The 20,932-nt window shown below is 44.2% G+C and overlaps 1 protein-coding gene across 3 annotated transcripts in view; it reads right to left on the minus strand.

Annotated features, from left to right (window-relative positions):
* MAP2K6 (mitogen-activated protein kinase kinase 6) overlaps positions 1 to 20,932 on the minus strand; it is an 82,977-nt gene that overhangs the window by 40,682 nt on the left and 21,363 nt on the right. For 2 of the 3 annotated variants that reach the window (XM_081180944.1, XM_081180945.1), the window contains exon 2: positions 3,620 to 3,686. In XM_081180944.1, coding sequence (XP_081037070.1) covers positions 3,620 to 3,686 — 67 coding nt within the window. Of the gene's footprint in view, positions 1 to 3,619; positions 3,687 to 6,385; positions 6,486 to 20,932 lie in introns of those variants that run through there. The other variant, XM_081180943.1, reaches the window with a different exon arrangement.

A 20,932-nucleotide genomic window follows, 5' to 3' on the forward strand; every position in this document is an offset into this window, starting at 1 on the left:
CACCTCTTTTTTATATATAAAAAAGTGTGCCCTATAACGCTCCCTCAGACTATCTACAGCCAAAAATAAGTGGGTCATTGAATGTGACCGTTGTGACAATCTTTATTAAAAGTTTTCTTTTTGAAAAAAGTATGCCTCAAACGCTCTTGCTTTGATATAGATTGCAAATCTTTTGTTTATTCATTATATACCACTTAATTACCGAAGCCTTTAATCACATAATAGGAAAGCAGTCCTTCCTTCTAATAATGAACAGCAGCGTGTGGATGTAAACTGCTAAATTAAGCTATACTTCCTTCTATAAAGGTAAAGGGACCCCTGACCATTAGGTCCGGTCGTGGCCGACTCTGGGGTTGCGGCGCTCATCTCGCTTTATTGGCCAAGGGAGCTGGCGTACAGCTTCCAGGTCATGTGGCCAGCATGACTAAGCCGCTTCTGGCGAACCAGAGCAGTGCACGGAAATGCCGTTTACCTTCCCGCCGGAGCGGTACCTATTTATCTACTTGCACTTTGACGTGCTTTCGAACTGCTAGGTGGGCAGGAGCAGGGACCGAGCAACGGGAGCTCGCCACGTCGTGGGGATTCGAACCGCCGACCTTCTGATCGGCAAGCCCTAGGCTCTGTGGTTTAACGGTAAAGCTAGGCATTATGGTCAACATGTGGAAGCTTGTTCTCTAGCCTGTGGAGCAATGGGTGGGGGATGTAGAACTTTGTGGCATCACCACACAAGGCGAGTTCAACTAGATATTAAAAGGGGAGGACAGAGTAAGTAGACTATTTGATGGCTGCTTATAGGAGCAGCCGCACTTTTTGATATTGCTAAGCCCGAGCCTAAAAAAAAAGTACCTTTGGTACTATAATCCCACTACTTCGACTGAAGGACAGGAAGATGATTTCATCTGTTGACAGTGCCAGCTGTAATCCTTTTCCAATCCTAAAAGTTGAGCTCTGGAAATCTCATTCCATTCCAGCAAGTCTACAGAATCTCCATTTCTGGCTCTGCGTGAAATCTCTCTGAAAATCTCTCCACATCACTTTCTCTATCCTAGGCAGTCCTCTCTTATGGGCATATTTTAACATCACCCTTTGAGGTGTCCTGGCATTTGACTTTCTAATGCTACAGATCCATGTCTGTACCTGTGGATGGAACAGGCATGGCCCCTTGAAAGATCAAAGAAAGATCAGGGGTGGGAGATGGAAAATTGCCCTCCATAAGGTAATTAAAAGCCCTCCTAAGAGAATCTTCTGTCTTAACAAGTCCTTTCATTGACTGCAAGGGCAGTCTCAGGTTCCTGGTGGAGATCAAGCTTCATTTCACTGTTTCGAGTTGTGGAGAGATTGTGGGAAGAGAGGAGGGGGGCAGCAAATGCTCAGCCTTGAAGATTGTGTTCAGAGAGGCACCATAAGCTAAAACAGACCCCCTTTTTGAGATAGAGGCATGCAGCAAACACAGTACATGAAAGAGAAAATAACAGGGCACTGCCCAGTGCCAGACAGAGCAGATTAGAGAGGAAAGCCTCCTTGACATAACCCATATCTTACCTTGGTACAATGAGAAAAGTTGAGAGTCTGTTGTGCTACCTAAAGAACTGTCAGGGGGCCCTCGGGTAACAAGCAAGTCACCAAATTTCAAGGATCCAAGATACGCATCATGAGGCTGCCAAGACTAAACAGGTTTATGTATTTTATCTGGAAGCAATGGAACCGACTTCCAAGGAAATCTGGTTAGGATAAAGGTGAGCACACTTTCTGGGTGAAGGACAGACTGAGAAATTATGACTGAGGGGCCAGGCGGATATAGAAAAACTTTCCTTCCTTCCTTCCTTCCTTCCTTCCTTCCTTCCTTCCTTCCTTCCTTCCCTCCTTCTCTCTCTCTCTCTCTTTTTCTTCCTGATTATTTTCTCAGTTGGCACAGCAGCCAGCTATCCACTGTTCCCAGAGTTTACTCCGTTTACATAAGGTGCAAGGTCTGTGATGGGTAATTTGACAACTCAATAATCTTGCAGCCAAGAGCTTGTAAGGTATGGTATATAAAAAAAATAATAATCTGAGAATCTCTTGACAAACCCAGCCTTAGCCTTGCTTTCACCAAACCCAGAGATCCTGACCCTACAATCTGGCATAAAGATTTAATTCTTTTTCTACTGGTAGCTGCACATCTAGTGATAGAGTATCACTGGAAATCCTAGGTGGAACTACCTCTATCTGAAGAAGTGTGCATGCACACGAAAGCTTATACCCAGAACTAACTTAGTTGGTCTCTAAGGTGCTACTGGACAATTTTTTAATTTTTTTTTTAATTTCCTCCAGAGATGTGGTTCAATAATATTTGGGATATAGCCAGTTCAGGGCAACTAACTGGGCTTAGAATGGTTACAAATGGGGTTATAAAGGAAAATACCTTTGATGAAACCTGGTCTCCCTTCTTTTTATACGTAAGGGAAAAAGAAAGCAAAGCTCTCCCACCAGTCTCACAAACCTGTCTGTGAAGAACCTATACGGACTTGCCAATGTTTTAAGACCACGTAAAATGACATTGGCCTGGCACCTGCTTCGTATAATATAGTCAGGTTTTCCAGAGCAGATTTTCAGACATGTGGAGAGAAAAGGAAGGGGATGTTCTGTGGTGTGGACAGAACTCTGCTTGTGTGTGGCACAGGATACAACCCTATGGTTTTCACCTTCTCATTGAAACACAGTCCCCTAAGTACTATGTTGGACTGCTTCTAACACACCCCTGAGCTTGCCAACAGAAAATGTTTTACGTCAAGAAGCCATTAGGCATGCAAGAGTTGTTTCTCTGCATTGTGGTCTTTGTTAGGGAGCATTCACATCACCAATCTTCTTTCCAAAATCCATCTGAAACAAGCCCTGCACTATATTATCATGTTAACTTACGCAGGTATGTAAAGCTAACTGCACACTTTTGCAAGACAACTTAATATTGGGCCATTAACTTTCTTTCTCTCTGAGCCCGGCTTCGGCTGGGGAGGGCGGGATATAAATAAAATATTATTATTATTATTATTATTATTATTATTATTATTATTATTATTATATTTCTAAATATTCAATAATGGAAAAATAATTTAAAGTGTGGTTTCCCTTTCTCTCCTCTTCTCCAAGTTTGCTTTGGAATATTAGAATGCAGACCCAGAGTTTCTTTTCACTAGCTTGCACAATTGCGGACTGTTCCATTGTTTCGTCACTCCCGCGCCACTCAGAACACCAGCTCTATGAAAAATCCCATTTTGCTTCAAGCCAGGCGTCCACAAATCCACTTGCCTAGCCTTCTAGCAAGCAGAACCTCCTGGATCACGCACATCCCTACCCTGGAGGTCTCACGTCCACTGCAGTTTTCAAGCAGGTTAAGAAACAGAAGAACATTCCAAGTGGCAGAAAGACTCCCGCTGTTTCTTGCTGTGTGTACTCTGCACAAATGGGAGAGGACCCTGCCTCACTTCCATGTCGAGTCTGCATTCCTGGAGGCTCAGGGAGGGGATTGGTGATGACCAGAAATAATAGCTGGCTAGTACACCAAGTTTACATTTATGAACCCCTGCTTCCACACACACCCCAACCCAACCCAAAGCAATCATGCTGAGATTTCAAGACATACGTAGAGCTCGTCTGTGGTTGTTCAAATGCTTCTTTAGGAATTTTCAGCCCTGGATTTTTCTTCTTGCCTGTGAAATAAAGAACAGAGATGGGGGGAAATAAGAACAACTTTTCTTCGGGTTTCAGAAACATCTTGCAGCACAGGGCTTGTTTGTAGTGCTTGGTTTAAGTGCCAGGTCTAATTTGACACAGGCACCTGAATGCTGAAGAGGAGAGGGTTGAAAATACAAAGTTTCTTTGCTGGGATTCAGATTATACACTTCGGGTTCTAACTGATGCAGTCAGCAGTTCAGGCACACATCTGCATATTCTCAATGCTGCATTCAGCACAGCAGAATAATATGGCTTCCTGACATGTCCATCTTTCCTTAATTTATTTTTTAACTCTCTAGCATTGCATTATATGGAGAGAGGAAATGAAAATGTGCAGGTGATTTTGGGGTGGGGGAAAGTTGTGACACCAAAGTGGACACCTTTGTGATCATGTATTCCAGTCAAAAGAGGTGCTGTGAAAGACTTTGCCGTTTTTAATAGCTCAGAGCCCCATACCCTGGCTTTTCCTGATTCTTTCTGCTCCTGGTATTTTGAAATCCACACGAGTCAAAAATGAAGCAACATGGAATGAAAATTGCAGGAATGAATGAATTTATCCTAAGGGCAAAACGGAGACTTGGTTAGCACAGAAACTGGGTGGCTGGGTCTGAAGGAGTGAGTCTCTATTAAGCAGACACATGGTTCGCGCAGCAAGCAATTGTTTATACACTGACCTGCCAAACTCTTCTTTAAATCCCTTCAACCTGAACTCTGTTAAAAGGCTACTATGTTAGCCCAACCTACATTAAAGCATCAACACAGGAAAAACCAATAGGTTACACTAGCCAAGCCAGACAGGCATGGAAGCCAAATCAACAACAACAACAACAACAACAACAACAACATATACCTCGCCCATCTGGCTGGGTTTCCCCAGCCACTCTGGGCAGCTTACAGAACATATAAAAACATAGTAAGACGTCAAACATTAAAAACTTCCTGATACAGGGCTGCCTTCAAATGTCTTCTAAAGGCTGTATAGTTACTAATCTCCTTGACATCTGATGGAAGGGCATTCCACAGGGAGGGCGCCACTACCAAGAAGGCCCTCTGACTGGTCCCCTGTAGCTTCACTTCTCACAGTGAGGGACCCGCCAAAAGACCCTCGGAGCTGGACCTCAGTGTCCAGGCTGAGCAATGGAGGTGGAGAAGCTCCTTCCAGTATACCGGGCCAAGGCCGTTTAGGGCTCCTAGGGGCTGAGGTCCCTTTCCCCCCCCCCTCATAAAATATTTGAGGGGGACCCCCCTCAAGTTGAGGGGAATTCCCATTCAAATGGGGTATCTGTGCCATGCCATGTGATCAATTGCACGCAGGGCTTACCCGCCCCGCCCCAATATTTTATTCAAGTTGGGCCCCCTGCAGAAGGTGTAACATGCAGATCTATTGCAGCATCAAGTTCCAGTTCTTCAGGGGAGGAAGTAGCTAGAGAACAAAGCCTCAGGTCAGGAGCACAGATGCAAATCCATATCTTTTGACCATTTTGTAGCCCACAATAGGGACACTCCTGGGGAGGCATGCAGACTCAGGGGCGAAAGCCATGCAGCTGGATGCGGCAAGAGCAGAAAGCAGGTTGACTACAAATGGCAAAACTGCACTCTGTACTATGAGACAAATCCATACAGAAGGCAAGATATTTGAAGACTTGGACTGTCCTCTCCACAATCGCCACAGAGACAATCTGCCCTCTGGGAAGGGAAGGAAAGAGGAAGGGAGGCAGGCTAACACAACATCAGGACATTCTCCAGTCAGACTGTCGCTTCCTTGACCCCCCGCATGTGAGAAGTAAGTGTTCCTGGTTATTTTGGTGGTAGTGTTTTGGTGTTTGTGGCCCTGGTGCATCTGTTGTGTTTTACACAGGCGTTGTCAGCTGCTTTGAGGGCTTTAGGCAGAAAGCAGAACACAAATCTTCTAAATGAATAAATATGCGCTATATTGCACATAGCAGGAGCCTTGTGGAACCGCATGATGTGCAGCATCAAGAATGGGAATGAAAGGGATACCCTCACGGGTGTGTTGCTGGGGGGGGGGACGCTACAAAATATTGGAAGGAATTCAACGACATTTCTGTTGCTATTATGATTGTTCGATTTCAGGTGGAAGGATCTCCGCCCCCCCACCCCCCCAAAAAAGTTAAATACAGGAACATGTGTAGAGAAAATCTGCTAGGCCGTTTTGTGTCTTTCCTCTTACCCCACCTTTTCGACAGCCAGAAGTAAAAGACTGGTGTGCTGGCACAATAGATAAGGTAAAGGTACCCCTGCCCGTACGGGCCAGTCTTGACAGACTCTAGGGTTGTGCGCCCATCTCACTTAAGAGGCCGAGGGCCAGCGCTGTCCGGAGACACTTCCGGGTCACGTGGCCAGCGTGACAAAGCTGCATCTGGCGAGCCAGCGCCGCACACGGAAACGCCGTTTACCTTCCCGCCAGTAAGCGGACCCTATTTATCTACTTGCACCCAGGGGTGCTTTTGAACTGCTAGGTTGGCAGGCGCTGGGACCGAGCAACGGGAGCGCACCCCGCCGCGGGGATTCGAACCGCCAACCTTTCGATCGGCAAGCCCTAGGCGCTGAGGCTTTTACCCACAGCACCAAAATAACATTATATGCATCCCTGAACTGCTCTGAGACCTCTAGGTATTCAATAAATAACAACAACAATCCCACTACCACACACATTCGGTTTCATTTTGAACAAAATCAGGAAACCATGGTTCTCCAGTTCTAAGCCTTAAAAGAGGGCTGTTTGTTTTCAGCAACATCAAAATGATGGACAAACCACCACACCACCTCCTCAGGCGTTGATTGCAACATTTGTCAATTAACTCTCATCGTTAAAAAATGCTTCTCTTGATATTTAGCCTGTAGCTTCCAGTCATTGCAACATGTCTGGGTTGGCAAAAATAAAAAGAAATGAAGGTGCCACTCTGCAAACACATACCTTCATTTGCCCAAGTAGCTGGGAATTACAGGTTGCTAGGGAGCACAGAGAACAACAAACCCCTTTTTAAAAAAATCCAAGTCAAATTCAACTGTAACAATGGGAATAAGGGGGGAAAGAAGGAAGCATATTCCCAGCATGGCCTGCAATAAGGAGATTTGGGGTAGGGTGGGAATAAAATAAAGTCTTGGGTTTCCTTTTTTTTTAGAAGATATTCGCTATGTTTCAGGGCCCACCGTACCCCTTGTGACTTTAATTTCTTTTAAACTGTGTATTGTGTTTAATATCTTGTTTCTAAATTGCTGCAACCTACCCCTGGTAAAGAAACAAAACAGAACACAAAAACAAAATGATAATGGTCAAGTGTTTACAGCCCTTCAGAATGTCTGTGTCATGGTTCAGTCAGGACAGGCCCAAGACATTTTGTGGCCTAAAGTGTTATGACCCAGGGATCAGGCTCCCCATCCTGAGGGGAAGAAGCCATAGACTCAGAGGACATCTGTGACCAGGGACACAAAGTGCCCTCTAAAACAGCCTATTGCCTCCCTGCCCTCTCAGAAATTCAAACACCACAGGAGCTTGTGATACCTCTCTGGTCTGAAGAGTTTGCATTACCCTCTTCAGGCTTCAGTCATTTCTAACCAGCACACAATTTCCCAGTGCATGCACAGAGTTGCACAGGGTGCTGTCCAGGGGCGGACAAAGTGGGGGACGGGCCGCCACGGGTGCCACTCCTGGGGGGGTGACAAGATGGCCCCTGCTTCCCCCCAGCTGCACATGCCAAGGGCGTGTGCAGTCAGTATGGGCGCCACTCGTGCAGCATCCATACAGGCTGCCACTTCTGCACGTGCGCACTCCATATGGGATGCCACACATGCGCGGTTCGTCCAGGATGCCACACGTGCACAATCTGTACGGATGTTGTGTGTGTGCCACCGAGTGGTTCGCCCCGTCCCTCGACGTCCCGCCCCAGGTGCCAGAGAGGGTTCCTCCGCCACTGTCCCTTTTTTTAAAAAAAAAAAAAGCCTCAATGAATTATCACACAAGCGGTACTCTCAATCAGTGTATATGTATCTCAACTCTCCTTAATTTAAGATTTCAGTTATAGGTGCGACAAATACTTGATATTTATGACTTTTCTACAGAGACTGAATTAATGAACCACCGTTCCTGCAGGCTTACCATTAAGTTCAATAATGAAAATCAATAGCCACCCAAGAAACAGATTGTCTGGGGAGGTTTCGCGCCAATATTTGTTAGGGATTCGTTTGAAATAAGACATTCTTCCTGTTTTGTGTATACTGATGATTTCAGCAATTTATCGTACTTTTCCATCTATAAGACTATGTTTTTTTACTCTAAAATAATGTCTACACTGATAGTATCTCCCCCCCCCCCATTTTCTTAAATCGAAATCCCCCAAAACATGGGGATGTTCTATAGGCGGAAAAATACGGTATATATCACTTAGCACTGTGGTTTCTATATCATATAGCACCCACAAACACTATTACATAGCCATAGCAGGTTTTCCACCTTTGTCTTGATGCTTTAATTCCCCCTTTTGAAGTTGCAAAGTACGGAATGGATTCTCTTTACCTGCTTAAGAAAATGAAACAGGCAGCACTGTGAAATACAGTGTGTGTGTGTGCGCGCACATGCACACGCCTGCTTTTCCCCTTTACTAGGTTTTTGGCATGTTAATATACTGCACTGATACTCCTCCAATCTCATAGAAATCCCCCTGATCTGGCAACTTGCCTTGACACCTGCGTACTTGCCTCTGAGCAAACCTGAGGACCTCCACTTAACAACCGTCTCAAACTGGCTCAGCGCCTCTTTCGTTACAACATCACAGCATTACAACAACCAACCAACCCTTTTCCACCCTCCCAGCCTAACACACATGAAATCCTGCTTGATCTGCTAATGGTGTCATCTATGAAATGCTAATGAGAGGGCAATGAGACAAACACGGAAGTAGCAACCACAAAGCAGAAACAGATATTCCTGAGCCCTCTATTCAAGCTGACTGCAGCTAGACCATGCTTCCATTCATCTTGGAGACTATTAAAAAACAACAACAACCAGGTAGGGAAGAGTCCCGCCATCCACGGGTGTGAAAGGTTCGCCAGAGGAACAATGAGGCCCGCTTCCTGCATTATACTTTCCTACAGACACTGATTTCCATTATTTCCCATTGCTCACATCAGCTGCCCAACCCACCCATCTGGGATACTAAACATATTTGCGTCAAAATATGACTGTGGTTTCCTATATGGGCAACAGATAACATACAGAGCAGCCCAAAGAAAGTCTAGCCCTGGTAGGCAGTTTAAAAGACAGAAAACTTGGGTCAATATTAGCAGTTTTTAAAATTTTGTTTGTGGGACGGTACTAGAAGAGTAAGAACCAAGGCAAGGGATTTAGTCTTTCAGCTGCGATTTGTTTTTGTTGCTTGTATGTCTTAAGTGAATGCAGTTTGCAGGCAGCTCTCAACTTTCACAGGGGTTACATTTTGGAAATAGTGTGTAAAATTGTGCAGAGTCATACACAAAAAGTGGGGGAATGGGTTCAATTGTGTGTGGGACTGCCAAAATCATTTTCCCGAATGCTCGCCCCAATTTAAAAAGAAAGTAATATTTCTGTCAAGCACGTAAAGGAGTTCGAAACACCCATTGTTCTAGGTGCATTTTGAAAGAGGGAATTTCATTAGTGTGAGCAGTTTCTGAGCTTTGGGCACAGTACTGTGCTTAAGATTTTAGATTAAAACTGCGGAGTGGAAGGAAAGGAAGACCTTTTTCTGCCTCCCCACTTCCAGCTACTCTCTGAAGACTGGAGAAGAGACCCTCTTAAGGATATTGAGGGGGGCAGGGGAAGGACTAGACCATGTGAAAAATGAATGTAATATTTTAGTTGCAGTTCATTCATTTTCAGCTTTGTATTCTTGTTATATTAAAGGGGGGGCAGGAAAGTTATCTTCAAAATAAGACCATCATTACGGATCATCTTCCAGGGCTGTTACTTAATGATTCCAGCACAGGCAAGGCAGCTATTAACTTAGCTATGCTAGAATCATTAACTAACAGTCCTAGATAATGATCTATAATGATGGTCTTATTTGCTTAGGTATCAAGAAAGAAGATTAGGGGGCTATTTGGCAACTGCTGTGTTTGTGAATCCTTGGGTTTACCAATATATTGGTCATTCCCTTTCTGCAACCGCATTCATTTTAGAGCGGGAACAGGGAACCTCCAGCGCATGGGCCAAATTTGACTCGGCAGGGGATCCTAATTTGGCCTGTGAGGCTGTTTTCTGCGTCCCACACCTGATGTAATGCGGTAAAGACTTGGCTGCGAAGGAACAATCAGGAGTCTCAAAGTGCACTCTCAATTGTTCCTTGGCAAGCAGGGGTTGTACTCAGTGCCTTTTAATAGCAAGCCTCGCTGTGTTGGGGTCCACTCAGAAGCTCTCAAGTGGCACCAAACCCTTCTGGAAGTTGGGTTGCAGTTCATGCTTCTCAGCTGACAGGCGTCAAATGTAAGCCTTGCTGGGATTGGCTGCTTTTGAGAGTTCTCAATTTTGAGCTCCCACATGTCATTGGTCCCTGCAGAGAACAGGACCCACTTTCCGCAGGAATCTTCCTTGGCAGACCGACTTGCATTCAAAAATTGTCCTTCTTGCGGACATGGTTTCAAACCAGACCTGCAAAAGGAAGGACAGAATTCACAAATGCACTCTAAGTGCATTCCTTACTCCTTCCTTCGAAGTTTGGTCACCTAATACCATGCTGGCTAGTGGGCAGCCCGGCCCATCTTTGTCAAAAACATGCAAAAAGCAGACATGGACTTGAATGATCTCTATTGGATCTCTGTCTTCATAAATGGTATAGAGACAGGACTGAGAAGTGAGGAAGCCAAAGTCTGTGTACGGCACATATTATTAAAGGTAGTGAATATTTAAGCAGACTGTACACACCTCAAAATGATTTCTTCTGAACCAGGTGAACGAACAAACATGGTTCAATGTAAAGAAAATCCAATTTATGGCATAGTGATGGCACCTTAACTGGTTATGTCTATTTGGAGACGTCTCCAGGTTATGGAAATCCAATTCATTTCAAGCTCTGTGGAGCTCCAACATATCTAATTTCTCTTTCTTTTTCCTCTTTCTTTCTTTCTTTCTCTCCTATCTATCTACCATTCTGTATTTTTTAAATGAGGTTTCTTTATGACACAGGCTTTGTGGTGGATCTGGTTCCAAAATCCTATTCATTTTTGTTTAACTAACTGATCCACACGTTTAAAAACATTTTATCGCGTGGATTCTTCGTTGTTTCAGAATGTATTTCATTTCATGATTAGGTAAGATGCTTTGTGAAGGCTTTGCCCTAAAAGGTAGCTTCTAAACAAGGGTATCATCACAAATGGTTAACAGCTTCTGAAGAAACCAGAAAGAAGCCATGGTTTAGTGCTGGCTTCCAGATCCTGGCTAATTTAGAAGCCATTAATCATAGCTCCTGATTTTGATGTTAACTGGAAGCTCTGGTTAACCAAGGCTCCTGGGCTTGTTCACTTGCTTGCACGATGGGAGGAGCGTGTACTGGGTCTCAGCATATCTCGGAAAGGCAGAATGGAAGTCTTTTAAACGCTGAGAGACGCCTATGTTTCCAAGCAAGAACATTGCCAAGAGTTTCAGCTTGCAGCTTCTAGGATCACTTTCCCTAATCCCAGTTGTTTACAGTAAGCCTCAGAAGCTGAAAAAGTGTAGCCTGTTTTCAATACATCATGAACTTCACACCCCACACTGGGTGGTATTGGCGCTCCTAGAGACTGCTGCTACCGCTGCTGTTATAGCGAAACTGACTAATGCTACATTCATTCATAATGGCCTCCTTTGTTATGACAAGCCCACTGGGTGGAATACACTAGTTTCAAGAGCTACCATGTCCTGATTACTGGGATCTATAAAGGGCTGCCTTCAAACAAGCCACTTTAGCTTCAATACAGTGGTGCCTCGCAAGACGAACGCCTCGCAAAACGAAAAACTCGCAAGACGAAAGAGTTTTCCGTTTCTGAGTCATTCCGCAAGACGAATTTCCCTATGGGCTTGCTTCACAAGAAGCAAGCCCATAGGGAAATCTCCGGGGACCTCTTTTAAAATGCTGGCGGTCGGGAGCAAAGACTTTTGCCCACCGCCGGCCTTCAGAAGAGGTCCTGGACCTCTTCTGAAGGCCGGCGGGGGGCAAAAGTCTTTGCTCCCCCCCGCCTGCCTTCCCGGGACAGCGGAGACTTCTCCGCTGTCCCGGGCGATCTTAAAATGCTGGCGGGCGGCAGCGAAGCCTTCGCTGCCGACCCCCAGCATTTTAAAAGCCCCCGGGACAGCGGAGACTTCTCCGCTGTCCCGGGCGATCTTAAGCCTTCGCTGCCGCCCGCCAGCATTTTAAAATCGCCCCGGGACAGCGTGGGCTTTTAAAATGCTGGCGGTCGGCAGCAAAGCCCTCCTGTCCCCGGAGCTTGCGGGGCGGGAGGTGGGGAGAAGGGCTTTTCTTCCCACCGCCAGCCTTCAGAACAGCCTTCTGAAGGCTGGCGGTGGGAAGAAAAGCCCTTGTCCCCCCCCCCAGCCTTCAGAAGAGGTCGGGGGACAGACTGTCCCCGGACCTGGTCTGAAGGCGGTTTCCATAGGAACGCATTGATTGATTTTCAATGCATTCCTATGGGAAACCGTGCTTCGCAAGACGAAAAACTCACAAGAAGAAAAAACTTGCGGAACGAATTAATTTCGTCTTGCGAGGCACCACTGTACTGTCCACTAACTGTTAGCCACTCACCAAAGCAGAAACATTCCCCAGCTTCACTACCTGTAACTGGAGATCAGGGCTGTCTTAAGCATATGGTGCAAAGATCCACCTGGTGCCCCCCTCCCCCAGGTTGCCCAGTCCCAGGCGTGCAAGAGGGCAGAGCCAGCTAGCCGCCTCAGTGTCTTACTGGCTCGGTCACCCCCGAACTCGCGGCGCAAAGCCGCCCACAATAGAAGAGCCTTCCATGGGGCTCCATCCAATGGACAGGCTCTTCCCCGGACTCAACTCTCGGGCTCCAGACTTTTGACCTGGCACCCCTGAGAGCCTGGCGCCTGGGTGCCCCGCACCGCTAGCGCCTATGGGTAAGGCGGACCTGCTGCAGATTCAGAAGGCGGTGGGGGAGAGGCAGTTCAATATGATCCATTAGCTTTCTACAAATCAGACTCCTGATATGGACTACAGTCGTACCTCACAATCCGTTCTGGAAGTCCGTTCAACTTCCAAAACGTTTGGAAACCAAGGCACGGCTTGCAATTGGCTGCAGGAAGCCGCATCGGACATTCGGGTTCCAAAGAACATTCGCAAACCAGAACACTCACTTCCGGGTTTGCGGCGTTCGGGAGCCAAAACATGCGTCTCGCAAGGCGTTCGGCTTCGGAGATATGACTGTAGTAGCATTTGCAAATGCAAACTAAGGCCCGGGAGCCGGATGCAGCCCAATCATCTTCTAAACCCAGCCGGCGGATGGTCCGGGAATCAGCATGTTTTTACATGAGCAGAATGTGCCCTTTTATTTAAAATGCATCTCTGGGTTATTTGTGGGGCATAGGAATTCGTTCATTCCCCCCCCCCCAAAAAAAATAGATAGATAGATAGATAGATAGATAGATAGATAGATAGATAGATAGAGATAGATAGATAGATAGATAGATAGATAGATAGATAGATAGTCCGGCCCCCCACAAGGTCTGAGCAACAGTGGACCGGCCCCCTGCTGGAAAAGTTTGCTGACCCCTGACCTAAACGGATTGACATAATTCAAAAGGGCTGCAGCGCATGAACTTTAAGAACAGTTGCCCTGAATCTCTGCACAAATGTTGAGTATTTGGGCCATGGTTTTAAAAAAAAGAACTTAGGGAAACGTTTTAACATTCAGTGCACACCAGGAGTGTAGAAGAAAACTGGGTGGTGTATTTTTTATATTTTTTTTATGTTCCCCTTTAACTCCAGTCCAGACAGTCAAATCTATCTTTGCCTCTCCTCAGGAAACACAAGTGCCAGAGTACATCATCTGGGCAAACTGCATTTGTTCCTTTCATGTTCTTTGCCTTAAGTGGCAAAACAGAAGTAACGCAGTACATGGCTTACTAGCAGGCAGCTACTGAAAAAAAATCTAACCCAATGCATACCCAAGCCAGAAGAAGTGGGGATATACAGTGGGAGGAAATTACATCGGAAAGCATTTCAGTAAGTTTGCTACCGTCTCCAAAGGCAATGGTACCCGGTTTATCAGTGCAAACAGCCCACCTGCAAGGTTTGTGCCGTGACAACATTCCACAGTTCATAGCATACAGTGAGGATTATATTCTACAAAGTGCAATTTGGAGGGAGGGGAGGCAAAACTAAAATAACAAGGTTGTTGCTAGTGAGGGTTGAAGTGCACTAGATGAACTGTGAAAATTGCAGGGATGTTTGTACAGTCTCAGTTCAGAGCACGGCATGGTTACTTGCGTCTCAAAACATTACCCCTCGTGTGAGGAAAGTCCGATTTTTTTCTAGCACCTGCAGAAGAAGCATCTACTTGGGGGCTGGCTTGCAAATCATTTTGGCGAGTTTTCAAGCAGCCAATTTATATGAAAAATTCCAATTAACCCACTCAAAAAATATATATATACCGTGTTCAACTACCCAAATCTCTGTCCATGTAAACTTTTTTTTAAAAGTATTTATTTGATAAATTTTCACTCTGCACTTATAATCAGAATGTCCTCTGGCTGGGGTGGGGTGGGTAACACAAAATAGAATATTTGTTTCATAGCTTCCCAAAATTTTTCCACTTTTAATATTTTCATTTACTTATTACTGAACATTTCCATGGGTCTCTTGCTGTGATTTTTCTGACTGCCCAGGGTTCCCTCAAAATTATCCCTAATAAAAATAAATTTAAAAAAATTCAAAACTGGTGATGCTCATCTTCACATGCAGCCCTTGAAGGGCTGACCATGAGTCAATGCAGCGCGAAAAATGTTAGCAAACCCTGGCATAAAGGAGTCTTCACCCAGTAATGCCAGCAGCAACCTTAGAACACTGGGAGGGTTTTCAGGCTGGGACAAGCTTTCATTGCATATGGTCAGCGCCTAGATGATATCAAGCGTCAAAACAACTTGGCCACAATAAGGAAATTTTGCCTATGGCATGACTATTTTCCACCTTCCCATTTCGACTCTGGCACCCTATCTGCATAACCTACCAATTCTAAAATATAGACATGCTTTTACTCTCGCAAGATTGAATGTATTGCCTTCGGCTGTACTTGAGGGACGATTCCAACAGATTCCACACGAAAAACGCTTATGTCCCTGTGGAGATGGCAGTACCAAATCAGTGGCGCGTGCCCTTCTGGCTTGCACTCTTTATAAAGACTTGAGGAATGAGACTATCACCCTCTTTTATTGTCCATTCCGGGTCGCCCAACCACTGCCACCGTGTCCTTTCTCTTGGCAGATCAAGATGAGCAGGTGACAGCAAAGGTTGCAAGGTTTTTAGCTGGGGCAATCAGAATAAGATCCACTCTTTGACTATTGATTCAAAACCCTAAAATGTATTTTATATAATTGACTTTTTATTTCTATTCTTTGTATATTGTATTGTTGTTTTATTGCTATGACTGATGGCGACGCAAATAAAGATTCATTCATTCACTGCATATGGCTTTCGCAAAATTTGAAACGAGCTCAAAGATATATTGTGCAACATACCACGTTTTCAAATACAAATGATGCACTTGGATAACTCAGTTGATTAGATTGGGTACTGATAACACCAAGGTTGCAAGTTTGATCCCTGTATGGGACATCTGCATATTCCTGCATTTCAGGAGGTTAGACTAGATGTTTCTCAGGGTCCCTTCCAACTTTTTATTTTTTTATATTTTAATCCTTTGTGTTTATGCTTTTTTAAATAAATCCTTCATTCTGGTTTTTAAATACTATGTTTTGTATGGTATTCATAATACCATACAAAACATAGTATGTAAAAACCAGAATGAAGGATTAAAAAAAAGCAGAAAAACAAAGGATTAAAATAAAAAAAATAAAAACCAGCTAATGAATTCTTCATCAAATCATGGCATGAGGTCAATTTTTGAAATCCCCTTTGCACAGATCCTTGTGGCAACCCATGTAAAAAAGTGAAACCCTACAAGTCAAACAAAACAAAATCATTATCTGACAACAGACTACCATCAAAATTAAGCCCGGTAAAGGTGTGCTATCACAATAAAATAGTATCTAGAAATTTTAAAAAGGCTTCTAAGTATGAAGGACAAAATATATGTAGTATGGAAGACCAACTCTCAGTAATTTCACTAAGCCATTTATGCTGAGACAGAGAACCCTGGTGATATTGGTCATCCATCACGGCTGATAGCATAGTCTCACAACTGACAGCTGTAAAGGCTTGGCTGTGCTTAGGAAAAATAAGATTAACTAAACAGGAAGCTCTGCAATGGTGATTTTAAAAAACAAAACCAATCACCTGGAAAATTTTAAACTTAAAATTAAATTGCTTTATCAGACAACACACTCCATTTAAAAGCCCTATCCCTTGAGATTAATGAGGGTGAGCAAAGAAAAATAGAGTAATAGCTGTATATTATTATGTATATATCTGGAAACCCAAGTGCTGCTATTCTGTAAAGTAATGTAATACAGTTAAGATAAATATCTAGCTAAAGAGTTTTCCAGGTTTTTTAGTAGTTAGGAGTACAGTGGTACCTCGGGTTAAGAACTGAATTCATTCTGGAGGTGCGTTCTTAACCTGAAACTGTTCTTAACCTGAGGTACCACTTTAGCCATTTGTGCCTCCCGCCACTGCCGCGCCGCCGCTTTGTGATTTCTGTTCTCATCCTGAAGCAAAGTTCTTAACCTGAGGTACTATTTCTGGGTTAGCGGAGTCTGTAACCTGAAGCATCTGTAACCTGAAGCGTCTGTAACCCGAGGTACCACTGTAGTATTATTTGATCTCGCTCTGCATCTGCTAATATCTTTGTGCATTCAGCAGCTTCCATGGGCGGAATACACACACACACACACACACACACTTGCCATTTTTGTTATTTATTGCACAGTGATCTGGCATGCGTAAAGCCCAGTGTCCAAAGTCTAGTGACAAAGAATGCACTGGAAATTTTACAGATGTCAAAGTATGCATACATCAACAAGTGCTGGTCAATGGACCCCTCCCCACAAGGCCCATGAACCACAATTACTACTTCCTGACATACAGATAATCTCACTGCAACACATGTTATAATGTGGCCTCCAAACAGCCAATTGTCTTTTCAAAAACCCGCAAACAAGAGTTGGCAATACATAATAATCCCACCCCCTCTATTACAAGCCAGGAAATCCTGCAAAGATGACTCAGTTTTCTATTAATCATTCAGTCTCAGAAGAGAATGGCTATCATCCCATCTAGCGCAAATCCTGGCACTTGTTTTCTTCCCCTTTCAACAGGCCCTCGTATCCTGCTAACTTCACTTTTATTTCCTAAATCAATCAAGCCTCTCTTAGAGCTGTTACATGAGTCTTGCGTTTAACACATCGCTTGCTGGAGATCAGAGAGCTGATGTTCCCTGTATACGAACATTTGGAGGGGTAGTACCCTCTAGAATGATGTTCTTGTTGATACTGATTTATATACTGCTATCTATTAACATCCTTTGAAATAAGGAAATACTTTACACAAGGGATTTCCACCCCACTGCAGCAGGCAGAGCCCCACTGATTTGTTTGAAAAGGGGTCAGTTTCAGCACTGGACCACGTCTGTTGTTAAGAGGGATTGAGGAAATGAAGTTTTAAAAAATGAGAGAGTGGGTCTTATTGGCTTTTGTTGTGTTTTACTGTTGCATTCCATGGCAGGCTTAATTCTGCAATTTATTTATATTCTGGGATTCGAAAAGGATTCACCAGATTGTTCTTCTTCACACTTGCAAAAGAACTCACATTTTTCTGACCCGTGGGGAAAAACAACACTTGTCATTATAAAAAGACCAGAACAAGATTTTGAGGAACTTTGGAGTATAGAAGAGGAGACAACTACCCCAAATATCTTGTAATTGCATGCGAACATTATTTGTATTTGCTTTTATATTTAGCTAGTTGTTTAAAACTGCCAATAAATCTTAGGTTGCATATATTTTCCACTAGCAGGAATGGCCTGGTGTTGATTGGAATTTCTGAGAAATCAGAGCAGTTGTTTTTTATTTTATTTTATTTTATGTTTTGCCTTTTACAATGTTTCGACAATAGAAAACAAACGAATTCCACCTATGTTTTCTGCAACTTCCCTCCCCCCACCCCCCGCAGTATTTAATTATATATCATTTTCTTACTGGATAAACACAAAATCAGAGCAGTTTTGATAGGTTCTGTCCATCACCTTTGGTTCCGAACGGTGTCCAATTTTATAAAGGTCCAAAACATAGACAAAAACGTGTTTCTTTATTTCAGGAACCATCGTGCAAAACTGGGTTACGATACTTTAAGAAGTGTACAAATGTACTGAGAAAGGACAAACAGATGAACAAATTTCCAAAATAAAGAGTGGATTTTAGAGCTTTGTTGACAACAGGTTGCTGATGGATACAGTGCTGCCTCACAAGACGAAATTAATCCGTTCCGCGAGTCTCTTCGTCTTGCGGTTTTTTCGTCTTGTGAAGCACGGCTATTAGCGGCTTAGGGGCTATTAGCGGCTTAGCGGCTATTAACGGCTTAGCGGCTTTAAGAAAAAGGAAACAAACTCGCAAGAACTCGCGAAGCAAGCCCATAGGGAAATTCGTCTTGCGGAACGACTCAAAAAACGGAAAACTCTTTCGTCTTGCGCGTTTTTCGTCTTGCGAGGCATTTGTCTTGCGAGGTACCACTGTAAATTCCTCCAAGCTGGACTTGGAATGCGACCGAAACTTCCCCACCTTCCCCCAGAGCTCCAAACTTGCTCATAACTCACTCTGAGGTTGCAGCAGAAGAATGTCTCTATCTCCATCGTTTGTCCCTGGCTCTTGGAATGCTTCACCACCACTGGTACCAGGTGGTCTGAAGAGCAAGACCTCCCTCTCTCTCTCCCTCTGGTAACATCACTACCACAGCAGCTGCCACTGTGTAAGCCAGGGACAGGAAAACTGGCTCTTTAGATCCAGCTGAGGTCCGGTGCCGAGGGCCTTCTGGCAGTTCCCTCACTGCGAGAAGCAAAGCTACAGGGAACCAGGCAGAGGGCCTTCTTGGTAGTGGCGCCCGCCCTGTGGAATGCCCTCCCATCAGATGTCAAAGCGATGAACAACTACCTGACATTCAGAAGACATCTTAAGGCAGGGAAGTTTTTAATGTGTGACATTTTAGTGTATTTTTTGTTTCTGTGGAAGCCGCCCAAAGTGGCTGGGGAAACCCAGCCAGATGGGCGGGGTACAAATAATAGATGATGATGATGATGATGATGATGATGATGATGATGATTATGATTATTATTATTATTATTATTATTATTATTATTATTATTTAGATGTTGTTGGACTCCAGCTCCCATCAGTACCAGGCAGCACAGTCAATGGCCAGGAATGATGGGCTTTGTAGTCATGGGTTTCCCCATTGCAACAGTACATGAAAAGGGAAAGAAGAGTTTTAATCTGAGTGGCTTAGATTAAAATGTGAGTCGGAGATAATGTTCAACCTTGCACCAAGCCAAAAATTCATTGATTAACCAATGTATCTTGGAGGCTAGATGATAGCATCTCCCACTCTGGTGCAGTGAATTGCATCTTGACAACGCCGAAAACGTCAAAAGAATGACAAAGAGAAAAAGAAAACATCTTCATATCCAGATATTTTAAAACTGCTGCAAAGCTACGGCCTTGTGGGAGTGAAAGAACAAGACTGATTGTTCTGATAAAAAGTGTCTCCCGTTCTAGGAAAAGTTAACTGAATAGGCACAGAACAAGTCTGGTCCTGTCAGTCGCAGGGCAATAAAGGAATAAACGGGAAAACAACACAACGGCGAGGGAGAGGACTGGAGACAGACAGACAGCTTGTACATGGAATGGTGACTGGAGAGACTATCACTCCGAGTCATGTTGCGCCAGGAATGAGCTGGGGTTCGCAGATGCCAGGCAGTGACATTTTGCAGAAGATGAATCTTGCAGCCTTCACTGTGGAGCAACTGCTGATCACCTCACAGGAGTGGGTGAATGCTGGAAAATGATGTGGATGCAGGCAAAGCCGTTCAAATGAAGCCCAGTCGGTCACTTAATATTGGGGTACCGAGTTCATTCATAGGCCAACCGCGCCCACCCCGATTACGCACGGACACAGGGAAGATAAATCTCTTTTTCAGCTCAGGAGAGAATCAATGCAGCACTAGGCTTGACAAAAAAAATCACAAGCCCTCGTAGCCTCTGTTATAAATTATCTCTTAAACCAATACCAATAAAAAACCAGAGACATGGGCAGCTGGGGAGCACTGCTTGTGATTCCCCCATGGTGCATAAATCACACTTGCAGTTCCTTTCTACCCAAAGTTCAGCGGCTACGCTGCCTTTTCATCCCAAAAATAGTGTTTTTCCCCATTGCTGCTTATCTCAAACACGGAAAACCACAGGAATTTCAAGCTGTAAAAAGAAAAAAAAACTGGATTGTGAGAGGCTCGGAGTCCTTTCAGTTTCACTGGGGATCCTTTTTGTTTAGCAGATGCTTAATTTTCTCATCCTTGTGACCAGCTCTCTCAGGTCACTGGATTCCAAGGGAAATGTTTCCCCTTCGCACATTGCCTTTCGAACCTTTTAAAAGACCACAGTAACTTAAAAGCATTGTTGATTCTAAAACCAAACAAAATGGGGAGAATTATCACTGCTGTGCGCATGTGGACATACCTATTTTCCAATAATTAGTACTGTGAAACATAATAAACCACACAAAAGAAAACGGGAACTGTAGTTGGAAAAACTTGACAGGCTGAGTTAAGCGAAGTCTTTAAGTCACCTACTTGACACTCTTTGTTTTTAAGAAACACCTCCCTACACTATTGAGATTTCAGGAAAAAAATATGGTCCCCATTTGCAAGACCCGGTTTCTGTGTTTCACACCCAGTTTCAAGAGGGCAGAAGAATTTATACCACCTACAACTAGTAGCTGTTGACATTTATTCCCATATTTCCTCTCTTGTTCATAAAGCTCTAGGGTCAATGAGGTACAGTCATACCTTGGTTCTCAAA

The sequence above is a fragment of the Podarcis bocagei genome (genome assembly GCF_964188305.1).
Source record: "Podarcis bocagei genome assembly, chromosome: 2".
NCBI classification, from domain to species: Eukaryota; Metazoa; Chordata; class Lepidosauria; order Squamata; family Lacertidae; genus Podarcis; species Podarcis bocagei.